The following is a 17495-nucleotide window of genomic DNA, read 5'->3' as shown; positions in this document are numbered from 1 at the left end:
ACTCTTTCCCTAGAAAATCAAGTAAGTAAAAACAAACTAACAAACCACCTATTTCCATTTACTCACTTGCAATATCTCTGTGATCTATTTGCACATTAAGTCTCCATCTGGAAACACTCGGGTGGGGGAAATAGCACTAAATAAAGAGGTGTACAATGCCTAAATTACGTTTCCCATTTCAAACATTGCCAACTCTGTTGTTTTTTTAAAAAATTACTATAATTTTTATTTTACTGTCTCTGTTAGCAGTTGTTCCAACTTGACAGAATGCTGGGAAAGGTCTGACAGAGCAATCCTGGTAACTCCATTGCATCTGTTGAACCATTGGCGATTTGGCACCTCTTCTCCTAGATTCTTTCTTGTTCAGTGGCCACTCCACCTGGTTATTATGTCAATTAGGTCATGGTAGGGCAGAAATTAGATCAGGATATACTGGTAGATCTCTGGGTGATTTGCAGATCGGTCATGTTGGTTGGTGCTGATGGGAGTTACGGAGTCCAAACAAAATTGGTGTATGGGTGTGTGTCATTTTGGCTAGTGTGGTGTAAGCACTCAGCTAGATGCAGCTCCTGTAGAAGGTACTAATGCCACCCCCAATTAGGTCATAATAAAACACACACCCCTTTTCTACAAAAGAGGAGATTCTTAAGAGAGTGAAAAGAAATCCAATTGTTCATATTTTAATGTGACCTTACCTGCCTCACATTTCACAAACCAAAATGCACACCAAAACACAACTGTCCTTTCAAACACACATCTTTGAATTTTATGATGTAGTTCTCCCACAAAAAAAGAAAATGTACGGTATATTATGGGGAAATGCATATACTAGCAGAGATAGCGTACAAAGCAGCATTACACAAGAGGGAATTGCTTGGGAAAATGTGCAGATTAGGTAAAACTGTGTAAAGAAATGTATGTATTGGGAGAAACAGACATGAAAATGCATGCAAATTTTTATGTGATTTTTTTTTAAAAAACTGCAAACAGAGGACAGGAATGGTGTAAATTGAATTTAAGACTGAAGAAATGAAAGACAGAGAGAAGTGCAATTGACCTATTCCTCCTTCCCCAGCAAGCCAAAATAGATCTGGAATAAAATGCATGTGCTGGTTATGAAAAAGACAGAATTCAGTGTAGGGGTTTAAAAAAAAACAACAAGTTTTATTTCACTTCCCCAATCCATTCATAACCAGGACTTGAAATGCTTTCAATACATGAGTTTAAAAACAACAGTATTCCACAAAGGATACTAAATTGCACAATCGCAGTACAACATGTCAGTCAGTACAACAGTTGCACCCAACACATCAGAACATGGCAGCACTTTGTATACAAAACAAGAGAACTTGGGTGAATATATCTCATCATATATATATGTATCTATATATATGTCAAACAAGTCAAATACAGAATTTTGAACTCCCAATGAATCTCACAATTAGATATATGGAAATGAGACACTGAAATGGTCTGTTTATATCGATATTATATGTGGCTTCTAGAGATTGCATAACAAAAAGAGCCTACACAGCTAGATATTTCTAGCATTGGATGAGAATCATCAGAGGTGTACTCGGGGTGGGAGCGGACAAGGCAAGAGACATACAAAGAGAGAAAAGACACCCCGCTTGGAGTTACACATTATTAACGAAACTTCAGCAGCGGGAAAAGGACAACAGGTCTGTTGTTGCTGAGATGTCCCTCTTTCAATGCCAGACAATAAAATCACTTCTCACTGGAAGTACAAGGGAAAAAACCCTCAAGCCCTATCCCTTCACTTCCATAACAGCAAAAGCTGTTTTGACTCAGCTATCTGTAATCTGGCGGTCCATGCAGGAAATGCCCCAGCTTCATATACACAGCGTTCACACCAGTTACCCACCTTGGAACAAAGGTTGTGGTTCCAGTTTCCATTTAGCTCAGTGCTTCTCTCCCCTACATCCACAGAGTCCAAATTCAACAGCATAATGCGGGGGTGGGGTGGGGTCTAAGATTCACAGTAGCACTTTTGTACAAGAGCCCTGAAGGATTGAAGTATAAATGCCACATGACGATATGCATAGAAAAAGAGTAACATGGTTCTGCAGTCTTCACTAGGTGGACAAATGAATAGTGTTTCCCTCAATGTGGCCTTAACATCCGTTTAGGAGTCAGGAAGAAACCCAGGCAAAAGCCACTGTAAAACACAGGCCGATTGTCCAAGAGAGTAGATTCTCACTTGTCCTATCTGCAAAGGGAGAAAATTACACTACTGCTGGGTTTTGCTCATTGGGAAGCAACCAAGGTGAAGCAACAGGCAGCCACACCTGGAATGTTATTGCTCAACATGCTTCTTGAAAGCTTTCAATTGTATCCACCAATCAGAAGCCAGCTTGTGGTGGAAGATCCACACCAACTTTTCACCAAAGGCAAAATGGAGGAAAACTTTAACAAGCAAAAGGAGGAGGAGGAGGAAACAGCCTCACCGCAGGCATTGTGGACATTCAAGTCAGCAGAGGCCCTTCCAGATGCGGGAATCCTTACTCACTGGATCAATACATTCAAAAACTAAGATGTGGCAGAATGAGTATACAGCAGACGTAGCCACTGAGGAGCCCTGAAGGTGTTGGGCTGCAACTCCCATCATTCTGGACCACTTGCCATGGTGATGGCTGACGTGGATGAGAGCTGGAGTCCAACATTTGCAAAGCATCATGTTGGCTACCTGTTATCAAGGTGCATTTTTAGCTTTGAAGCCTACTTTTTTTAAAAAAGCACACCAAAGTTACTTAGGATGATATGGCAAAAGGACCGAATGCCGTTGGAATGTGATAATGTGGTATTTGCTAAATTAAGGTCATGTATCACTTACTGGATGCCTTCAAATACCATTGCATTAGAGAAGGCCCATCTGAGATATAGCAAGTGCAGGGCCAAAGCATAGTCCATCCCATTAGGCACTGGCATCAAAAGCCTTGTTTGGAACCCAAAAATGTTGGTTGCATCATGGGCCGGATGGCAGCAGAAGAGGCAGGAGGTGGACCACAGAAAATTTTGTCCTCTCTGCCAACCAACACTTTCTTTTTTTCAATGCTGAGAGTTAGAAAACACCACAATCCAAAAGGAAGAAAAGAGTATATTTTCCTTTCTTCGGTGTCAAATCTTTTAAATCTCATGTTTGGTAGGAAAGATTACACTGCAGACTTAATGCACTGCAGTGTTAAGAAAGGTACACACGGAGTGGTTATACAGCTACATTTAATATGCCATCCTAGAAGTTCTGTATCTGCCCTGCCCTTTAAGGTTCTATCAAGGGTAGCCAGCGTGGAACTACAACTCCCATCAGCCCCTGGCAACATGGCCAATAGTAGAAGATGATGAGTATTTAAGTCCAAAACATCAGGGTATGACATGCTGGCTAACCTTGGCTTTGGGGATGACATTAAAAAAGAACTACAGGCAGTTACTTTCACATGGCACAGAGTTGGCACACTCTGGTGGTTAGCAAGTGATAGTTCCTAGGCCAAACTGAGCCTCTTTCAGGGGGTACCACCTCCCCGCCCCAAATGTCAACTCTGCCCTGCCTCAGAAATTCCCAGAATGGCTTGAAATGATGGAGTGGCCTCCAAGGGAGATCAAGTAACCCACCCAATAAGCTTTGAGTGGGGATTCGAACTCAGATGTCCCTGGTCTAAGGCCAACCCAGCCTTCCCCCAACATAAAGCCCTCCAGATATTGCTGGACTACAACGCCCAACATCTCTGACTGTTGGCAATACTGTCTGGGGCTGATGGGAGTTGTAGTCCAACAAAAGGCTGACAGGGATAGACTTGAGAGTCTCAGAACCTAAAGTGGAGAGATGTCAAGGCTCAGATAAAATATTTAAACCTGACTCTGGAACACATTAAGGGTCTGAGGACACCCAGTCATTTTAAAGCTCACTCAACCCAAAAGGGCTGAATGTTATGCAAAAACATGACCAGCTAAGATGTGAGAATTAAATGAACATTGATTTGCAACAGGAAAAAGGGTGGCTCCCTGAGAGGCAGCATTAATCTTATTCTCTTGCAGAATGGCTTTTCTAGGGAGAAGTTCCTGACAAATTCTCGTAAAGGTCCTGAGATGGGGATGAAGGGATTTTCCCTTCTTTGTCAAATCTAGAACGGCTGGTGCTTATCCTGGAAAGGTGCTCATGTGCACAATGGGGAGAAATTTTGAGAAGCTGCTTCTCTCATAACTTCTAGGTGTGACAAGCAGTTTTGCTTCAGAACCTGCTGCGGCAGGGCGTGGCTAGCCGCTGGAAATGCGGTGGGGCAAGATCCCTGTATCGGTTTTCATTTATTCTTTGCAGAAACTCACTCTGGCTAATCAGAGCTCATTGATTCAATCACACCTACTAACCAGAATCAAGCAAATGGCAAAGAATGAAACAAAACGAAACAGGAAAAAGAAAGAAATCTCTCCCAAAACCTGCTCCCTGGCACCCTCTCCTGGACTCAAACGAAACTGCAGGGACTTGAAAACCAAATCTGCAGAAGTTAAGTGACTTTTCGCTGCTGGAAAACACCGAAGCAATGCACTGCGATTTTCAACAAGGCAACCGAGGATGCATTGACACCAGAAACATAAATCAATACAGGACTGTAGTCCTGTAAAAGGTGGTAGAGGTCTCTTAGCAGAAAAGACTAAACTTTCTCAATAGACCTACAACTCCCAAAATTCTTCAGTGTAACCCAAAAGAGCAGAAATGGTTTACAAGTGAGTGATGTGGATGCACCACAATAGCCATATAGAAACAACAGATTTACCAAGGAATAATAAGCTACTGTTAGTTCAGGATTCTTACACTTTGGTGCACCAGTGCCCATAGCTGGCTCTTTGAAAATAGTGGAAGAGTACATCCGATGGCATGTTCACACAACCTAGCCACATCTGGGCTCATTCAACACCACAAACTGGTGTCAAAGCAACCTTGTGAACGTTGGTCAAGTACTGAAAATGCAACTCACTGAATCCTCTGAACAATCGTTGCAACCCAGATACTTTGGTGAGATACAGAATCACAACCCCCAAGACCACAGCACTGGCAAGAATCACACAAAGACATTGACTCATGGTTGGTGTTGTTTTAAAAAATGGCGAACAGGTTGTTGGAGTTCCATAAACACTGCAACAGCTGGCTCCGAGCAATCTTCCCAAAATCAGAAGCTGAAGAGGCTTGCTACCCTGAAGATTTACCACCTCTGCTGATAATCTTTCATTTAACGAAAACTTGAGCAGCTGGAGAGAGTCTGCATTGGCAACTTCCTTCTGTGGGCTTCGCTTTGATCACATCCTCCAAAAGGATCACACTCAAAGCCCAGACAGATATGCTGCTGCGTATACCAGGATGTTCTCTCCCCTTGATCATTCAGGAAAGCAGATCTATCAGAACATTTGAAAGTAGTGGGCTTTCAAATTGCTTTTCCTTGCCGGTCAAGCCTTGTGTATTATGTTAATCAGGGTCCAGTCCTTTCCTTTGGCCTCAGAATGCAACATTCAATCGCTTTCAAATGGAGCAGCTACCAGGGAAACAGAAAACACCTAGCAAAATGTTACTTGCTGAATCAGAGCAACCTGCATCAAAAGATACTGCAGGAAAGAACTTGTAAAAACTGTAAAGGTGGTGGTGGTGGGGACCTAGGCCTTCTGTTCCAGCCTAACACAGAATCACTGACCCAACCACCCATTTCCTGCCCATCTTCTTAAATACAACCCCCATCAGGAAGATTTGCATCTGGCCTCCCGGCCTACAGAACTCCTGGTATTCACTTTAGGAGTCTTCTAGAGTAATAATTGGAACTAGGGTGTCTATCTTCCATCCTACCCACCCCTTTCTGCATCCCTTGCACACGCACACACCTAATTTTTATGCTCTGTAAACTTTCGATGCTAAAAGAAAAAATTCATCAGCAGAAAGCAGAGAGGGGAGAGGCTATCCCCAAAGCTCAGCCTTCCTCCTTTACGAGCACGCTGGACTCTCCCGTGCTGACTTGCACTCTGCCTCGTACCCAGAAGATTCCCCCAAGAGGTCTCCATTCAGTCACAGTCCGGGTGAAAAAGGCATATGGGGAGGTGGCAGCAGAAGAGGGCGGGCAGCTTTGATTGCCGAGCTCCTACGTCTATAACGGGCTGCGCGATGCAGCTCTACGTGGTTAGAAGACGATCATGCAGGTTTAACGCAGTGTCAGTTGGGTATAGTTTTTGCTTTTTTGAAAAGCCCATCTTTTATATTGCAGGTAGTCTCAGAGACAGGCTTTCTTCCACCATTGCATCCCCACTGGCTTCTTCTCTATTAGTTCCTGAATGCAGGAGGCAGGTCGCGGTGCTATTCTGCAGCCATTTGTTCGATGTGATCGCTAAGCAGCTTGTACTGCTCTGTAAGCAAGAGAAACAAATTATGCAATGTACACACGCAGATACACACACATACATGTATGCAAAATTAGCTCGGCATATAATCAAAATACAAAACACAAACAACTATATGCAAACATCTTTTTGCAGAGCATCCCCAAGAAAGATACACTCTTCATTTTCCTTGTGAGTTTAAGACCCATGTGCAACTGAAGCAAATAACAATGAGGGTATGATTCAGGTGGCATTCACAACGCAGCTTATTCCGTTTTTCCAGTATTTCCCTTGTTTGTTAATTTCCGCATTATATTTTAGCTTTCACACAATGTAAAAGCTACTTCTGGAAATGTAGCACAAATTTAGAGTTCATTTCTATGTTATTTGCAAATTGATGTTTTGGGGTGATGTCTATAGCCTATTTCTGTTTTGCAAAGAACCCCTCATATTTTGCAGCCATTCTAGGTCATCTCCCCGCAACCCCCACCCCACTCAAGTCTAAGGCAGAGCAAGTGGCCTGAACTTGGAGTTGCTCTCATTTTCTTCCACCACCACCCATTTGACCCCTGGGAGGTGATCCTTGCAGAAGAAACCCCACCAGCAACCTCACACCCATGGTCCTACCTTCATCCAGGTTGCCAATCACTGCCTGCTTCTTCAAGAAGTCGTTGCAAAGCTTCTTGTTCAGCCCAAAAGCCAACATGTTGTGAGTGAAAGTACTGCAGCAGGGAGAGGAAATGGGGTGGGGGAGAAAGGGGTATGGCCTTTTGTTAGGACACGCGCTTTGTCCACAGAAGGTCCCTGTTGCAATTCCTGGCAGTATCTCCAGTTCAGGTCACAGAAGGTGATGGAAAAGACTCTCTCTCTGAGGCCCCTGCAGAACTACGGCAGAGCTACGGCTGCCAATCAGAGACTTGATGGATAAATAGCCCGACTTTGTATGAAGCAGCTTCTTACGTGTCTGCTGAGTTTCCTTGGGCATAAGCTGCCTATTCCTTTTAAAACTGATTAAATAATAATAATAATAATAATAATAATAATACTGAAGCCCCATTCATGCACACTTTGCATGCAGGTAGGGCCATCACAAGCAAAGAGCAGCTGTGGAGGTGTGCTTCCCCCCCCTGCAAAAGCTGCGTGGCTCCTTCCCTGCCTCCCCCCACCATCCAGATATCCACACATTAGGCTTGTGGTTTGTATTGCTGCTTCCTTGTTTGTATGATAGAGTTTTCCATGACTGCTAATTATGCTTTGAAGGTTTCTATAAATCCTGCCCTAGGACTCACAGGTGAAGAGGTTGCAAATTACTGGATATAAATAAATGTAATTGATATGTTATACAAAAATCTCTCTCTCTTGTGCATCATGCAGTATAAATTTCTAAAGATCATCTATCGTGATCACCATTGTAATTTACATTTTTATTTTAAGCATAGTAAGTAGTAAAAGCTTTTATCATGTGTTGTTTGTTGCTCTGAACTCCTTTGGGAGGAAGGCAAACAAACAAACAAACAAACAAACAAACAAACAAACAAACAGAAGTTCTTTTGCAGAAGCAGGCCAGTTTCATTCTGCTTACCCCAACTGTCCAAAGGTGATATTTTCATTAAACCGCAGACTATCGTCTCGCTCCTCTTGGGTCATGTGACACCATTTCTCCCTGCAAACATATGGACAGATCCTGTAACCAGGAAAATGAACACACACACACACACAACCTGCTAAAACCTTAGGGATTGATGGGAGGAGGGAAGGTTGCTGGGAATGTCAGTAACACGCTCTTGACACACTCCCCCGTTCCATATTGGTTATTGTGATGAAGTGAAGGAGTGGGCCATGTGCCAGATGTTGGTATGCCAGTTTTGTTATATGGGCCGCCTGTTGCCAACTTCAGATTATATATTAGAGCAGCTTTTATCACGGAAGCTGGGCCAAAGCTGGAATCATTCTGAAGTTTCTATTTTGCTTATGTGCTTGCATCTCTGTTTCAATTAGGTTCTTCTTCTTCCAAAGGGTTGTATGTAACAGCCATCTTACTCAGAGTAGATCCACTGAAATTAATGGACGTGACCAACTTAATCAATTTCAATGGGTCTATTCTTAGTAGAATGTACTTGGATACAACCTAAAATCTCCAAATGCACGCCTTTCTCTTGGTCGTTAAATCTGTGACCATCATTGCCACTCTACATCCAACCTTAGAATCTACATCCAATTTGGTCAGTATCTCCAAAGGAGGTAGGCAAACATATAGCAAGGGATGTGGGTGGGGGGCAGAAGGTAAGCATGTAAAACCTGAATGTTTTCCTAAAAGCCTGTTCAAACGCCCCCTGTATTTCTAATAACCTGACAAAAAAATTGAGCTATCATCTAAGTTTCGCGCCCTTCTTATGGGTTACTGTTCATTACAGACCTACAAGGGAGACTACTCCAACCCCATTTCACAGATGAGGCAACTGAGGCTTTGAAAAAGTATCAAAGGCCGCAAAACAGGAGCAGAGCAGGGACTGGATTCAGAAAAAGGTCACCCAGGCTTAAATTCTGCCACACTGGTATACCATTTTCAGACAAGAATAAAATTGTTTAGAGGCAGAGGAACATGGAACAGCCACACAACACAAAACCAAGGTGTTCTGAGCCAATTTCATTATATTCACAAAGCAAGCAATTTTGCTTAACATGGGTGCACTGTTTGGTGAACTTTCCAACAATGCAACAGAGGGTTCTTAACTTTGCAATCATCTGCTTCCCAGCCTCTACAACGTATAGTTATCAGTAATATGCTAAGGAAGTGCTGGAGATGTACCTAACAGCACATTTACAATGATCCATGGGTTTTTCTACCCCTTGAAACTCAGTAATATTCTAAGTCACTACTACTTCTGGTAGCAGGCAGTTCCAGAGGACTGAGAAGATAAGGCCCTGAGTTTGTTTTATACATGTGAATGTCTCATTTTAAGGGTATGACCCTCCCTGCCCAGTTCAGTAAAGGCACACAGATGTCTCCTCTCCCGCTCACCGTCTGCTTACAATGCTAAATTAGTGCAATTATTTATCTTTATAGTCAGACAGTCCTCACGGCACCTTCTCTGATCTTTTCCCTTCTTCTGTCAATACTTTGCTTTGGGGATGCAGCAGTCAGAACTCCATGTGTCCTTAATTTATTTGCTTTTATTGCATTTATATCTCACCCTTAAGGCTGCAAAGCAGTGACTGGCTGAAGGTCACCTAGCAGGCTTGATGGGCGAGTGGGGATTTGAACCCTGGTCCCTCAGGTGCTAGTCCAACACGCTAACCAATATGCCACACGGGCTCTCTTGCATGTCTCTCCCTTAATGAAAGGTTCCTGCTGGTTTGGTCCTAGTAGGTCTATTCATGCACACTTAAACCAACACGGCTCCTTAAGCTCTGGGTGCACAGCTCATGTGGGAGTTTCAAACATGGCAATCTCTCTTATGTAACTGCTGACCTTCCATTCTAGATTTCCACTTATGCATCCTTAAAAAGAATCAAGGGAATGCATGCCTCCAGGTTAATGCAAAAATTCTCACTGAACCCTATGGGGTAAGTATGTGTTAAGAGTGATCAAGAATGGGGGATGCTGAAAGTTGAGCTACATTTTCAGCAAAATCACATGGTAAACTTTTTGGGGGGTGTTGGGGGGGAAGGAGTGGCATTTCTTAACACCCCCAATCAAAACATAAAATAAAAGGTGGTCTGGAGAAAACTAGTCCATCAAGCCTATTCTGGTCTAGAATTGAATTCTAAATGCAGGGATTCTTTTTGAGCAGGGAAGTGTTAGAAAACACCATCTCCCCCACATGACAAGGGCACAATGTAAGGAGGATTCTGCCACTTGATTTCACCACAGATCAGCCCTCAGATGCTTGTCCTTTTAGGAAAAATAGGATGTTGGCTGAAGCTGACCATATGTCAAGAGGAGGAAAAGGGGAGGCAGGGAAATACAGGAAGAAGGAAGTCAATGGGAGGAGAAGCAGCAGCAGCAGCAAATAAAAAGAAAACAAGAGAAATTAAAAAGGCGGAGTCATGCTGGATATGAAGACAGAGTGGCAGAGGGATTTCTTGGCAGGCAATTCAAGAGTGTATCCCTGAATCAATCCTCACAGGGAACAGGTGTGCCAAGGGTCAAGGTTGAGGCAAGGCAAATGCAGAGGACATTCTTTGGCTTAGCCAAGTCTCCTAGCTGGTCATCCATTCACAGGGGTCAAGGAGTATCAGCTGACTCACAGGGGCCTTTCAAGGCACAGTAGCTTCTTTGGTGGCTCCCTCACCTTGCAATTCCCCATATCGTTTGCCAGAGCGAGGCAAAGGTGCGCAGGAGAAATCCCTGCCCGTCATCTCTCAGGCCAGCAGTTCAAGGACCACTTTCAGATGACCCATTGACTGAGCATTTGTCCTAATTTGCTTGCAGGGCGTTTACATGTCTTCCTTTTAATCATTTTTTTAAAGAGGATTTGTCATGCTAGGGCATGTCTAAGGACCCTTTGGCCTTCCAAATGTTTCTGAACTCCAACTGGCCACTCTTGCAGGGGCTAATGGGAGTCATTCAGCAACATCTGGAAGGCTGTAGGTTCCCCACACCTGTGCTAGGGAGGCAGAGCACTTTAATCCGCTTTGATTGCAAAAACCTACATTTCCTGAATGCTCTAGAATCCTTCCCCCAAAATAGGGACAGCCTGGAGGCACCCAAGAGGTCCGCATCAAGAACAAATCCGGTGGCGCTGTCCTCTGAGACCATGGCAAGAGTGCATATGCACAGTGACCATTTACCATTTGGAACAGCTGCTCCAGATGCATGTAAAGCAAACCACCACCCCCATCTCAATCAGGCTCCGCACAAAAAACCACCACCTGGTATGGTATAAAACAGGCAAAATTAAGCATGACAATAACAAATGAGAGAGGGGCAGAAACAACACAGAAAGCAGGTACTTAAATCCAGATGATCAAAGAGGAATGGACAGGGAAGGAAAGAGAAGAGATTCTCAAGCAGCAGCAGCAGCATTCCACAGAGGCATCGAAAGCAGGAGGAAATCAAAGCAAGGGGGAAGGTCAAAGTAGAACGTTTACATCTAGAACTCCTCAGAGACTGGAAGGGGCCCCTGTGTCCAAAAACTTACCACAGCTGCTGACACAGAAAATGGCGAGAGAAAAACAGACTCACTTAAGCAGTTCACCGTGCCCAGAGGCTTTTCTCAAGCTGCTTTATATGGCATTGATACAGAAGCTGTGCATCATAATCAAGCAATGTATAATATATTGGCAGCATGGCAAACTCTGGCTGGGAGACAGAACGTAGACTGTTTTATTTTTATTTTTAAAGAGACTCAAAAGTGGTTTGTGGTAGGCTCCCACTGCTTCTGAATCGGTTCAGCATCCATATTAGATTTTGTCCTGCTGTTGCAGGCACTGAAACGAACAAGGAACACTCCTTTCAAAACCGCTTTGATGTGCTTAGAGATATACCTTGGAAAGCAGGCTTTCCCCAACCTGTGGCCCTCCAGATGTGTCTGAACTATAACTCCCAGCAAGCCCAGAAGGGATGGTCAATGGTGAAGGAGGATGAAAGCAATAGTCCAACAATATCTTGGAGGGCACCAGGTTGGGGAAGGGTACACTAGTGGGATTTGCAGCGCTGGGCTGAATACTGTGCAACTACGGTGGCAGGTTTTGGACCCAAAATGAGCCTTTGGCATAAAAAGGTAAGAAAGTAAATGCAGACAGACACACCTCGTTTCCTCTTCCTCTCCAGCATTCCCTCTGGAGTGGCAGCAGAAAGGGTCAACAGAAGGTTACATGTTAAGGTCATGCAAGAAGTATGGATGGAGAGAGAGAGGAAGTGTGAAAGAATTGACCAGAAAAAGAAAAGAAAAGATTAAAGACGTCAAGAAAGAGAAAGAGAGAAATTAGTTGTTTTCAACCTCCCCAACCCAACAAAGCAACATGAGAGCAGGAAGGGGGGAAAGGGAGTACTCTGCCCTTTCCTTAAGCTCTTGCCTGGCAGACTCCCCCTTGGATGTTGTTATCAAACTGCATTTGCTGGGTGGTTTCTGCTTCTCTAAAACCCTGGGGATGACTTCCAAGGGCCGGGGAAGAAAAGCTTCCTCCCTACAGAATATAAACCCAGTCCTGCATCAAATTAGCAGAACTTTAAAAGCTCCATTGGCCTGCTTGACAAGTGGGAGAACAGCAGAAAAATAAACCATTTGTGTACAAAAAAAGGCAGTCTTTTTCAGCACTGTGACCTATTCTCCTCCACCCCTCGTGTCCCCCACTTCCTTTCTCCTGTGAAAAAAGAAGAAAGAAGAAGAAGCTGCGAAGTCCTACCTAGTGGTGGGAGACCGTTTCCGCCTCTCACAGTGAACCGCGTCGAAGAAAGCCGCATTCCAAAACCTCAGGGTATGCCTAGGGAACAGGGGAGGAAATGATGTGTGTGTGTGTGTGTTGAGCCTGTATCAACTGCAGGGTATGTTTTTGTGAATGTGGCTAGGAAGTGGGAAGGAATGGGGTGGTTTCTGCCAGAGAGGGCTGTGGCTGGGCCCGCTAGGTGGCTCCCCTGCTTCAATGCCCTGCTCAGGAGTGCAGCTGGCTCAGGATAATAAGGTTATACCAGTGGTGGCTGGTGCTCACTGAGACAGGTGAGGCAGAAGGCAGGGAGGCCAACAGTAGGTGGCGCCAGAGCCAGTGAAAAGCAGAGACAACTCATTCTAGTTCAGGCCCCATCCTCCTCCTCCTCCCTGCTGGGTTCTACAACTCCTAGGGGTTGAGGTCCCTTTGCCCCCCATAAAATATTTGAGGATGCTGCCCCCCCCCCAAATCATGGGCATTGCTATTCAAATGGTGTGCATGCACCGCATCTTGTGATTATGTGGGGCGGGGCTTACCCAATATTTTATTCAAGTTGGCACCCCTGACTGAGACTAACAAATGGGGGAGCTGACCGGCTGCACCAGGTTGGTTGGCTGTAAGTAAGAAGGCAGGCAGGTGGGGGTTGGCTGAGGACACGCTTAGGTTGGTGGGGCAGTGCCCCAGTCATCCTATTGAACTTGCTCTTACCAGATGGGCTGTTGTTTCAGGTGCATGTACAGGTAGATCTTCTCTCCTGTTTTTTCTTCCTCCTCTTCAGGACTGTACAGGGAAACTGCAAAGGGGAGATATTTGATATTTGGGGGGGGGGGTGGATTTGTGCATACACATCTACACAATCTTCAGATAAAGACCAGACAGTGCCTTAGATTCCTGCCAGGTATCCCAGCTCTCCAGAAGCTGAAACACCTGTTCTCTATGAGCATTAGAAACAGATTTTTAAACAACAACAGCATAGACATATTATTATTGCTGCTTACCTGATTTGTGGATTCTCTCTCTTGGTTTGCCTTCATCATCCCTAGAAGCAAACACACAGGTACTATTCAGTTAAACGTTACATCATTTTGGGAGGGGAGTTTGGAAGCCCTGCAAGTAGTTTGTTCTATGAATTGCTTAGAAGTATAGTCTTACTACAACACAGATGAAGCCGAGTTAGCCTGCTATGAAGCCTTGCCCTAAAAGGGGGTGGGTGACTTTGAATCAACCAGTTAATTAATAAAGCGGGAAAGGGCCGTAGCTCAGTGGCAGAGCATCTGCTCTGCGTGCACAAGGTCCCAGGTTCAATCCCCAGTCTCTCCAGGTAGGGCTAGGGGAGACATACAAAAGCTGCAGTCTAAAATCCTGGACAGCCACTGCCAATCCTGCACAAGGCAGCTTCCTATGTTCCTGGGACGACCAAGACCGATAGCGGCATATAAACAAGACTATCTTGAGTAGAGCAGAGGCAGTGGTGCTCAGGGGTACTTAAGCCAGGTCTGGGTTTGTGCCTCCACTAAAGGAGCTGTGTATGGTCTCAACACAGTGCAGGGGAAATCCGGCTGCCCCTAGAACTGGACTCACTCAGCTTTCTTGGGCCCAGGCCCCTTTAGCTTGCTTTCAAAGCTCCCAAAGAAGCCTTTCACGTTCTCCGTCTTCGCTGACGTGTTCTTCAGGAGCCGCTCCGCAATGTCCTTCTTCTCGGCCAGCCAGCTGTTTGCGGACTTCAGGTAGGAGTCAATGCTGCCAGTGGGCTTCTCCTTGGACTCGATGGGCAGCGCTTGGGGCTTACCTACCAAAATGCAACCAGGGAGCAGGAAAGAGAAACAGAGGGAGTAAGGCAGGGGACCTGAGGCCCGCGGGTCGAATGTGGCCCTCCAGCCCTCTCGATCTGGCCCTCAGAACTCACCGCTCCCAGGCCCTGCTCCGTGCTCTCTTCAAGAGCATTTTCCTGACTGGAATGTGTTCTTGAATTGTAACAATGTCCATTGCTTGCCCAGATGGAAGACAGGTGTTTGGGTTTATGCAGAAACCTGCTCCACCCACTTTAGCCTCTGGCCCCACACACCTCTGGCATAGGGCCCCCTTAAGGTTGCTCATAAGTGAATGTGGCCCTTGAGCTAAAAAAAGTGGTCCCCACCCCTGACTTAAAGGAGCACGACTCCTCCTAAAGATCAATGCTCGATCTTTGTTCTCTTTCCCCCACCCTAAGTTTTTGCTTTTTAACTAAAAAGCAAGATACTAGCCCTCAGTGATTAGTGTCACACTTAAAAATGGATGTCGAAAACCAGGACACATGGTTGGTAACATGGAAGCAACCAACAAGAAGCTAAAAATCATTATGCTTCCTGGCTCTCATCTATTTCTGAAACCTTATAGTAAGCCTGCAACTTATGCAGATGTTACATTCTGGGGATTGTACCCAAAGCCAAAATTGTGTGTAATCAAAACACATTGGGTGCAATGGTGGGTCAAATGCAAAGGATTGCTTCACCATTCGGAGGTTCTCACAAACGACTCCCAGGATGCTATTCCTATAGAGATGCTTCTTGCAAGGTATTCTTGCTCCTTTGCTGAAGACGAACAAATTGCCCCAGCACATTTTCTCACTCCACAAAGAAATTTCAGCAAGAAGGAACTGCCCCTTACCAATATAGTAATAGGTAAAGCACATGGTCATCAAGTTCTTAGCAGGGCTGAAATCATCCATCTGGTAACACCTGAAAAAAAGGAAAGAATAAAGTTGCTGAAATATAAAGAAGAAACAGAGCAACACTCAGTGGTGATTAGTGTCCATGGGGCCGAATGCAGGGAGTCCAACAGTGGAGTGGGCAGAACCAACTAATTCCAGTTTTCCCCCGTTCTCTTCCGTGCTGCGTTCTACAAGGGCAACACTGAGACTAAGGAGGAGGAAGCAGACTGCCAGGGCCACCCCTTGGATATTGGATATATTGTAAACAGGAAGGAAGGCCAGTGGATGCTGGCTGAAGGCAAATGGAATTCAGTGGGGCAGTGCCCATTCTCCCTAATATTTATTCATTTCATTTATTATACGGCCTAGGACCCTCGTACCTACGGGACCGCCTCTCCTGGTATGTCCCACAGAGGAACTTATGATCTTCAAACAAAAACATCTTGAAGGTCCCAGGCCACAGAGAGGTTAGGCTGGCCTCAACTAGAGCCAGGGCTTTTCCAGCTGTGGCTCTGATCTGGTGGAACGCTCTGTCACAAGAGACTAGGGCCCTGCGGGACTTGACATCTTTCTGCAGGGCCTGCAAGACAGAGCTGTTCCACCAGGCCTTTGGCCAGGGCACAGCCTGACTCCCTCCTTGGCAATCTTCACAGAACTCTAGCCCAATGGTTGCCATCATTTTGATTTGAATTAATTTTAGAATGAAATGATTTTAGAATGTTGCACTATGTTATTGTTGTTAGCCGCCCTGAGCCTGGATTCGGCTGGGGAGGGCGGGATATAAATAAATTTTTTTATTATTATTATTATTATTATTATTATTATTATTTATTACCTTTATCTTCCAAGGATCTCAAGGTGGTGTACATAGACCAGCCTTCGCTGCCAGCACTGAAGAACATCCAGGTGGGTCTATGCATGGCTTTTACGGAGAGCTGCATGGATCACAGCCATGTGCAATTCATCTCCAGTTGCCCAAGTGGTGCAGTGGTTAGAGCAACCATCGCCACCATGATGCCCTCCAGATGTTTTGAGCTACACCTCTCATCAGCCCCACTCAACTGTCCAAGGTGGCTTGCGGGGAGAGGTGGAGGAAGGAAGAATCCCACCTGCCAGTTGGATTCAGTTCCCCACCCCCTGCTGTAAAGGCAGAAGACCCTGTGGCCTCCATGCCGACGCCTGCTGTTACTCACTCAAAGAGGACCACGGCAAAGGACTGCACCAGTCGATAGAAAGTCTGCTCCGAGACACACTTGGAATTGCAGCGCTGTGAGGAAACAGGAAAAGTCAAGAGTGTTAAGACTGGGTACAGATGTACCTAGAAACAGATGTAGGGCCGCTGTTCTACATTTTTTTGGCTGTGGAGGAAACAGCTCTGCTCCTCTGTTGTTGCACATACAGCCTCTGGGTCAACAGGCATCTCCAGCCTAAGCTTTAAGGCAGGCCATCTGCTTTGCTTTCCATTTTTTCTTCCCTCTGAGTGCTTGTCATGGTTCAAAAGCTGTTCTCAGAAGGTGGCTTTGCAACTAAGACAAGAGCTGGGCAATCAGCCTGGTGGCACAGCCTTGCTCTGAGAAGGGAGGAGGTAGCTTTGCCACTGATATAAGGTCTAGCCAATCAGGAAGTTGTGCAAATCCAGCTTCTGTCTGACCTGGAAAAAGTTTCACCCTATGCAGGGTTTTTAAAATGATGGTATGCAGATGAGACTGTTCCATGTAGGAATACAGCAATGCAATAAAGCAAAAGGTGACTCTGAAATGGCCTGGAATGCCCTGTGCATTCCACTAGGAATAGGGCCCACTATTTTGATTGTGTGATCAGGTGTCGAGGCACATGCAAGCACAAAAAGCAAAGGGCCTCAAGAGCGCACAATCCACACCAGCCAGAGTTGCACCCTGAACATCTCCTTACCTGAGCGCTCACGTATCTGGCAAACCATTCCCTGCCTTTTGCATTCTCCCCACTGCAGAGTTCTCCAAACTTGGCTTTCTCCTCTTGGTCAAATTCCTCTCTGGAATCACAAAGATACAAAACAAAACAAGTTGGCACTAAGTGTGATGCA

At 45.2% G+C, this 17495-nt stretch overlaps 1 protein-coding gene across 5 annotated transcripts in view; it reads right to left on the bottom strand.

Moving 5' to 3' along the window:
• Positions 1–1130: 1130 nt before the first annotated feature.
• KIAA0513 overlaps positions 1131–17495 on the bottom strand; it is a 54246-nt gene continuing 37881 nt past the window's right edge. For 4 of the 5 annotated variants that reach the window (XM_081017842.1, XM_081017843.1, XM_081017845.1 and 1 more), the window contains exons 3-13: positions 17345–17444; positions 16627–16700; positions 15391–15461; positions 14326–14533; positions 13743–13783; positions 13453–13537; positions 12724–12801; positions 12127–12156; positions 7955–8035; positions 7000–7094; positions 1131–6399 (exon numbers count right to left, since the gene is read on the bottom strand). In XM_081017842.1, coding sequence (XP_080873968.1) covers positions 6350–6399; positions 7000–7094; positions 7955–8035; positions 12127–12156; positions 12724–12801; positions 13453–13537; positions 13743–13783; positions 14326–14533; positions 15391–15461; positions 16627–16700; positions 17345–17444 — 913 coding nt within the window. In that variant the 3' untranslated portion in view covers positions 1131–6349. The remainder of the gene's footprint in view (positions 6400–6999; positions 7095–7954; positions 8036–12126; positions 12157–12723; positions 12802–13452; positions 13538–13742; positions 13784–14325; positions 14534–15390; positions 15462–16626; positions 16701–17344; positions 17445–17495) is intronic. The other variant, XM_081017846.1, reaches the window with a different exon arrangement.

This window comes from Podarcis pityusensis (genome assembly GCF_964106645.2).
Source record: "Podarcis pityusensis genome assembly, chromosome: 8".
Taxonomy (NCBI): domain Eukaryota; kingdom Metazoa; phylum Chordata; class Lepidosauria; order Squamata; family Lacertidae; genus Podarcis; species Podarcis pityusensis.
The sequence above is the reverse complement of the archived record's forward strand: the minus strand, read 5'-3'. Positions and strand labels throughout refer to the sequence as shown.